At 51.9% G+C, this 7923-nt stretch overlaps 1 protein-coding gene across 1 annotated transcript in view; it reads right to left on the bottom strand.

The window, feature by feature from the left end:
• Positions 1–7024: 7024 nt before the first annotated feature.
• GFRA4 (GDNF family receptor alpha 4) overlaps positions 7025–7923 on the bottom strand; it is a 3173-nt gene continuing 2274 nt past the window's right edge. The window contains exons 3-6 of the mRNA XM_011943424.1: positions 7887–7917; positions 7658–7792; positions 7289–7380; positions 7025–7105 (exon numbers count right to left, since the gene is read on the bottom strand). Coding sequence (XP_011798814.1) covers positions 7025–7105; positions 7289–7380; positions 7658–7792; positions 7887–7917 — 339 coding nt within the window. The remainder of the gene's footprint in view (positions 7106–7288; positions 7381–7657; positions 7793–7886; positions 7918–7923) is intronic.

The raw sequence follows: 7923 nt of genomic DNA, 5'->3' as shown, positions 1-7923 counted from the left end.
AAAAAAAAAAAAAAAAAAAAAAAATTTGGGATTGCAGATTTTAAAGAGCCACCTGAGGGAGGTTGCATCTCCTGGAGGTCTGAGCGGGATGTGACCATGTGTCCCCCTTGGAGAGGGTGCCCGTGACCCATGTAGGAGAGGAAGCACAAAACTGGTTTTGGTGATCACAATAGCAAACTGGGCCAGATGCTTACCACACATTTCCTCTTCCTGAGTCCACAGCTTCGACTGCATGACCTGGGCCCATGGCATCTGGGTAGAGCTTTGGGACCAGCCCTCACCAATGATGTGTCATTTCAAGGCCATTTAGAGTGACAGTGTCTCCTCCACTGTCTCCATCAATCTTGAAGGCTTATGTTGAAGATGGTAATACAACAGGATTGAAGGAGACTGGGCCCCTGAATGACTTTGTGGAACAGAGCACTATAGGCCCAAGGTAGTAGAATTAGGTATATTTTCTTACCCTGCTTAAGTGAATTAATTATTCTCTAGATTTATTCACCTATTCAACAAATTTTTATTGAGCACATCAGGGCTAGGCATTGTGTCAGGACCAGAGATTTTGCAATGAACAAAACAGAAAAAAATCCATGTCCTCCAGGGGAGTTGATAATAAAATGTCAGATAAGCTCTATGAAGAAAAGTAAAAGCAGGGTTGGGGGTAGAAAGTGCTGGGGGGATTGCTTCTTAACATAGTGTGGCTAGGGCAAGCCATTCTGCTAAGGTGACAGCTGAGCAGAACGATGAGTGGAGGGGCTGGAAGGAATGTGGAGGTCTGGGAGAAGAGCATTCCAAACAGGGATGGCAGGTGCAGAGGCCCTGAAGGGGCAGCATGGCTGGTAGGCCTGCTGGATATTTCTGAGAATGAAAAAGTCTGTTCCCAGTTGTTTGTGTGGAGAACCTAACCCAGTTATAAACATAAAGTACTTGAGAGCTGGTTTAATATACAGCCAGCTTTCCAGCAATGCAACTACTGTGTACATCAAGGGAAAACTGAACTTCGTTTTCCTTAAAACTTATCACCAGCTGGTCATCATTTTGACAAATTCTGTCAACAACAGCAATGTCATTCCTGGAGTCTGTATGGGTCGCATCTGAACAGACACACGCCCTGCAGCCCTGCAGGTACTGGTTGTATAACACACCTGGCAAGAACTCCCTTCCACCCCGTGTCCCAGAAACAAGAAAGCGATTAGACGGGAAGATCCCAATGGCTGTCTCAAATGTGCTGGACGGAATTGCCAGGACCCACTGGCATGCCCTGAAGCCTTTCCTTCCACGTTTGGTTCCTGCTCCTTGAAGACTCCGTTTCTGAGTTTGTGTGTGTTTTACTTTCTAGTGCGTATCCTCATCTTAATTTTTCTCTCTCTTCTGCCTTGAACTGAAGTTTCACTTGGGTGTGGACAGACATGTCCCCAGCAGAGCAGCTTCCCAAGACATCTTCCAACCCAGGGCTTCCCTGCAGCCCGGCAAGGCAGGGCCGTGCATTTCTGCTTCAGCTCACAAGCATGCCAGGTTCACTGGCAAGTTGCTGTCTGGTTGAGGGACTGCTTCTAAAGCCCACACAGCCCCTCTCCTCCTGGCCCTCTAGAAATTTCACCAACCTGTGTCCACATTTCATGCAAAAATGAGCTGGTTCCATGAGCATGGTCCCCCCAACTCACTTGGTGGGTGGTGAGTCGTTTCCACTTCAACCTTGCACCTAATCACTGGGCTCCACACCAGGATGGGCATTTATGAGCCGTGAAGTTTCCAGCAATAAATCCACAGATGCTTCCAGCACCTGCCTTTTTGCATCACCCCCACTCCCAGCCACCTGCCAGGCAACAGGTAACAGAGAGACCCAGTCACAGGAGGGTAGTGTGGGGGCAGGATGCAGTCTCCCAAAGCCCGTGCACAAAAGTGACCACTCCCTGCAGGACAAGGAGGCTGACAGTCAGATGTGGAGGAACAAGGTATGACCCATTCCTGGTCATGGGGGCCACAGGTGGACTCAGCCTTGAGGCTTGGCCAGACTTAACACCGTGTATAACCCAGGACCTTTTTAGGTAGAAGTAATGGAAGCCAAACTCTAATGATCTAACGCCATTAGTCTCCTGGGGCTGCCAGAACAAATTACCACAACTTCAGTGTCTTGAAACAAGAGAAACTGATTCTCACAGTTCTGGAGATGAGAAGTCTGAAATGCAGGTGTTGGCAGAGATGTAGTCTCTCCAGAGGCTCTAGGGGAATCTGTGCCTACCTCCTCCATCTTCCAGTGGCTCCTGACACTCCTTGGCTTGTGGCCGCATCACCCCCATCCCTATCTCTGTCTTCCCCTGGTCTTTTGCTCAAAGTGTCTTAGTTTCCCTCTAGACACCTCTGCATCGCTCTCATAAGATGCAGATGTGCGACATATAGGTATTGAAAGCCCACTTGGATAATCCAGGATAAGGTCCTCTCAAGATCTATAACTTGGCTGGGTGCAGTGGCTCACGCCTGTAATCCCAGCACTTTGGGAGGCCAAGGCGGGAGGTTCACTTGAGGTCAGGAGTTGGATATCAGCCTGGGCAACATGCGGAGACCCTGTCTCTACTAAAAACAGCCAGGCATGGTGGCACACACCTGTGGTCCCAGCTACTCAGGAAGCTGAGGTAGGAGGATTGCTTGAGCCTGGGAGTTTGAGGCTGCAGTGGGCTATGACCGCACCACTGAATTCCAGCTTGGGTGACAGAGTGAGACTGTCTTGAAAAAAAAAAAAACATAATCACATCTCTTGCCACAGAAGGTAATACTCTTTTGCCTACATATAAGGTAATATTTACAGGTTCCAGGGATTAGGATGTGGGCATATCTTTGGGACAACTGACAGCCATGAAGCAATCTCATAATTTTCAAATAGGTTCTGTTTTTTTTTTTTTTTTTTTTTTGAGACAGAGTCTCACTCTGTCACCCAGGCTGTAGTGCAGTGGCATGATCTCCACTCACTGCAAGCTCCATCTCCTGGGTTTACACCATTCTCCTGCCTCAGCCTCCTGTGTAGCTGGGACTACAGGTGCCTGCCACCATGCCCGGCTAATTTTTGTATTTTTAGTAGAGACGGGGTTTCACCATGTTAGCCAGGATGGTCTCGATCTCCTGACCTCGTGATCCACCCGTCTCAGCCTCCCAAAGTGCTGGGATTACACTCTTGAGCCACCGCGCCCAACCGGTTCTGTCCTTTTTATCTTTCCAATCTTTTGGAAAGCATATGCCCATTTTTTTTTTTTTGTATTTTTTTTTTTTTTAGTAGAGACGGGGTTTCACCATGTTAGCCAGGATGGTCTTGATCTCCTGACCTCGTGATCCGCCCGTCTCGGCCTCCCAAAGTGCTGGGATTACAGGCTTGAGCCACCACGCCCGGCCGCCCATATTTTTAATCTGCAATTCTATTTTTATTTGAGGTCATTTCATTTCTGGTTTTTATTTATTTTTTATTGAGACAGGGTCTCACTCTGTCACTCAGGCTTGAATACACTAGCACAATCATGGCTCACTGCAGCCAGCTCCTGGGCTGAAGTCATCCTCCAGCCTCAGCCTCCTGAGTAGCTGGAACTACAGACATCATGCTTGTCTATTTTTTAATTTTTTCTAGAGACAGGCTCTATGTTGCCCAGGCTGGTCTCAAACTCCTGACCCCAAGCAAACCTCCAGCCTCGGCCTCCCAATGTGCTGGGATTATAGGAGTAAGCTGCCTTGCCCAGCCTCCAGTTTTGTTTTGTTTCATTTTGTTTGAGACAGAGTCACGCTCTGTCATCAGGATGGAGTGCAGTGGCACGATCTCGGCTCACTGCAACCTCTGCCTTCCAGGTTGAAGCAATTCTCCTGCCTCAGCCTCCTGAGTAGCTGGGATTGTAGGCATGCTCCACCATGCCTGGTTAAATTTTTGTATTTTTAGTAGAGATGGGGTTTCGCCATGTTGGTATTTGAAAGTATTTGAAAGCTGGTTTAATATACAGTCAGTTTCCTAGCAATGCAACTACTGTGTACATCAAGGGAAAACTGAACTTCGTTTTCCTTAAAACTTATCACCAGCTGGTCATCGTTTTGATAAATTCTGTCAACAACAGCAATATCATTCCTGGCATCTGTATGGGTCACATCTGAACAGACACACAGCCTGCAGCCCTGCAGGTACTGGCTATATAACACGCCTAGCAAGATTTCCCTTCTACCCAGTGTGCCGGAAACAAGAAAGCAATTGTGATCTGCCCACCTCAGCCTCCCAAAGTGCTGGGATTACAGGCGTGAGCCACTGTGCCCAGCTTCTTCAGTTTTTTTTTTTTTTTTAATGCTTATATTTTACTCTAATTAACTGAGTCAAAAATGGAGAATAGTTGAACACACTTTCATGTAAGGCAAATCATTTAGCCGATATTTAATTCTGCATTTGGGCTACCATGCCATTGTGGTTAGCGGGGCAAGGTGCTGAGTTCTCCCTCAACACATACACCCTGCCTCTCCCCAACCCACTTACAGGTGTCCATTCCCACACAGGCGCTGGGTGCCTTCGAGGATTCCCTCTTCTTCGTAAAGTGAGAATGGGCTAGACTCAGCTTCAATGCCCAACAACTCCTTTTTTTCCTTTGGGAAACTGTCCTTCCCCTTCCATGTAACCATGGTGGGCTGAGATCACTCACTGAGCTACAGGAAAAGGCCCATTACCCATGCTGGGCCCATCAGGGTTCTGCCTGGGACAGTCCATGAATGCTGGAAGAGAGAGGTACCTTTCCCTACTGAGGCTGCTAAAAGGAGACACTGCAAACTGGGGCTGCTGGTGGCAGTCTTACCCTGTCGGTGACAGCCTGCCTGGCTGCAGGGGAAACCAATGCACAGACCAGCAGGGGCAACATCATTTGAACTCCTGGAGACAGCTGTGCCTGAAGCCTGCATGGCTCAGGCACACGCTCAAGCCACTCTGATTTGTTTGTTACAGTCAAGAGAGTCCTTCTCCAGGCACAGCAGCTCATGCCTGTAATCCCAGCACTTTGGGAGGCCGAGGCAGGCGGATCACTTGAGGTCAAGAGTTCAAGACCAGCTTGGCCAACATGGTGAAACCCCGTTTCTACTAAAAATACAAAAATTAGCCAGGCATGGTGGCCTGTACCTGTAATCCCAGTTATTTGGGAGGCTGAGGTGGGAGAATCAATTGAACCTGGGAGGTGGAGGTTGCAGTGAGCCAAGATCGCGCCACTGCACTGCAGTCTGGGTGACAAAACGAGGCTGTCTCAAAAAAAGAGAGTCCTGACTGAAGCTGAGAGGCTAGTGGACAGCCACCAGGAAGTAGTGTTTGTGGGTCTGATGTGAGCTGCTAAGTCCACACCTGATCTCAGAGCTGGTGGCTCTTTTTCCAATCAGGACAGTTCCAGACCTGAGTTTTGGTGTGGTCTGTACCTAATCCCTGTGTCTTAGGTCAGGATCTCTAGAAGCCAAGCTCAAGACAGGAGTTCTCAAATGCCATGGTTTATGGAGGGAATGCCTTGTGGGGGAACCTGCCAGTGAGGAGAGTAGTAGGAGTAGGGCAGGGGCAGGAACTGAGCCAGGTGGGGGTCCCAGCTGGAGTCTAGCCTCAGCTTGACCCCATAGGGGCTCTGGAGCAGGAACAGCACACGCGGCATTGTCCATTGAGGCAGTCACTGGCTGCAGTTGCCTCTGGGAGCACAGTAAAAGCAGACAGGCATTTCTGGGAGTGCAATTCCCTACAGAAGGGGGCAGCTCTGAGCTGTGTTACCAGCCACCATTCCCAGTGGCTGAGGGATGCGCTGCACTGGCCCAGAGAGGTCTCTGAGCAAGGCCCCCACAATCTCCACTTCAACCTCCTGCCAAACCTCAAGCAGACTGAGAAGAAGCTGCTAGAGACACAGGAACCCTTTCCTCATCAGGAGTCTCCATGCTTTGGAGGAAGAAGGAGGCAGGCAGGAGGCGGGAGGATCGCTTCACCCCAGAGGTTCAAGGCTGCAGTGGACTGTGATCGTGCCACTGCACTCCCACCTGGTGACAGAGTAAGACCCTGTCTCAAAAACAAACAGACCAAAAAAAACCAATGCTCTTAGCATCTGCTGGGTCCACACCGGGCAGTGTGTGTGACACAGCCACCCCCAGCTGCAAGGGAGGCTGGGAAATGCAGTTTCATTATCTGAGGGGAGAAGGAAAGAAGAGACAAAAGCAACGAAAATTCCTGCCACGAGGAGCTGAGAGCTGATTCATTTCAGCCTCCTTAGGTGAGGTGATGGGGCCCAGAAAGGTTCTGAGGCCACTGGAGGTCACACAGGCCAGCAGGGGTACATTCAGTGGCAGACCCTGGTCCCCAGGCTCCAGGACACAGATCACGTAAAAGCAAGGTCAGTCTCAGCACACATAGGTTTAATAAGCACTGCATGTTATTCCTACAGCTGCAGGAAACCAGGGCGAAGATGGCCACAGGGCCAATGCCAGGCAGGGCACAAGGTGGGGCCCATCAAGCAGCATATGGGGAACAGGGAAGACTCTGCCAGCATGGTCATGGTGCACAGGTGGCTACAATGGTGGGTAATGCCCAGCTGGGGGGATGCAGTGTTAGAAGGGGTCTTGTCCAATGGATTCCTTAAGGAGTCATCTGCTTGGGAGGCTGATATAATGTCCTAGAATTCTGGGATTTTTGAATGGTCTCTGACCTTCTCTAGGGGATCTGGGGCTCCAGGGAGGTCTCAGCTACAAAAGTGACCCTCTCCTGACCCAACCTTGTGAGAGACGCCAGTGGTTTCAAGGTCTGTGGATAAAGGGAGCTACAACCAAGATGCCCCCTGACAGGGAAACCGGGGGCTTTGCAGTCAGGCCCCAGCCTACATCCCTCGCCCCAGGGGATGGCACACAGGGTCCCCAGACCTACAAAGGGCAGCGGGGTGAGAGCATCAGGGCCGGCTTGGGGGGTAAGCCAGTCCCTTTTTGAGGGGCCAGCAGGCCAGAGAGGCAGCCCAGGCAGGCAGGATGGGGTAGCTAGCTGTGCTGTCCAAGGTCGCTGTCCTAGTCAGAGCAGGGCCGGGAGAGCCAGGACAGGAAGTATGGAGAGCAGAGAGCCTCCCTCCAGGGCCCTGACTGCGGAGGACACCTTGGGGGTGGGAGCCAAGTGCAGACTTGAGGCAAAAGCCTGTCTCTGCCCTCTGCCTGCACCCCGACCCCAAGCCCTTCATGCCTCCACCCAGGTCCACCCGACACGGAAAGGTGTGAAGGTGACAGTGGGGAAAGTGACAGTGGGGGAGGTGCCAGCTCACCCTCCCCTCCCTGCACCTACCTGCAGGAGGCTGTGCTCTGGGTCCCCCTGGGGGTTCAGCGGGTCCAGCAGGACTGGGGGCCACCCTCTGGCAAAGGCCTGAATGGCACCATCTATGAAGGGAGGGGTCCAGGGTGGGCTTGGCTGGGAAACCCTAGCACAGGGCCCAGCACAGGGGACAAAATGAGAGAACTACTGCTGCAAAGCCTGGCTCCTTGGGACGGAAGGTGCGTGGTGAGGAATAACAAAATAATAAGGACAGTTGTGACAGAGTGACTTAACTGTACAGTCTTCCATTCTCCCCTCTAAGATGGCTCCCGGCCAGGCGGCTTGGGAGGGGGCAGTAAGCGCCGCCCCAACTCCCCCTCCACCCCCGTCCGGGCCCCTCACCCAAGCAGCGGTTCCTTGTAAAGAGCCCCCGGAAGGCTTCGCAGTCCTCACGCCGGTTCCCGCTGGCTCCGCAGTCGCACCAGGGCGCCACGCGCGCGCTCACGTTGTCCACGTAGTTGGGGGTGACGGCGGTGCCTGCGGGGACCCCGAGGGCGAGGTCATCGGCCCACCCAGGCGGAGATATCCCCTGGAGAGCCCCCGCCCATGCCCAGATCCCAGCCGTGCGTACCCACGAGGCCCGCGTAGGCGCGCAGGCAGCGGGCGCG

This window comes from Colobus angolensis, unplaced genomic scaffold (genome assembly GCF_000951035.1).
Source record: "Colobus angolensis palliatus isolate OR3802 unplaced genomic scaffold, Cang.pa_1.0 Scaffold219, whole genome shotgun sequence".
Taxonomy (NCBI): Eukaryota; Metazoa; Chordata; class Mammalia; order Primates; family Cercopithecidae; genus Colobus; species Colobus angolensis.
The sequence above is the reverse complement of the archived record's forward strand: the minus strand, read 5'-3'. Positions and strand labels throughout refer to the sequence as shown.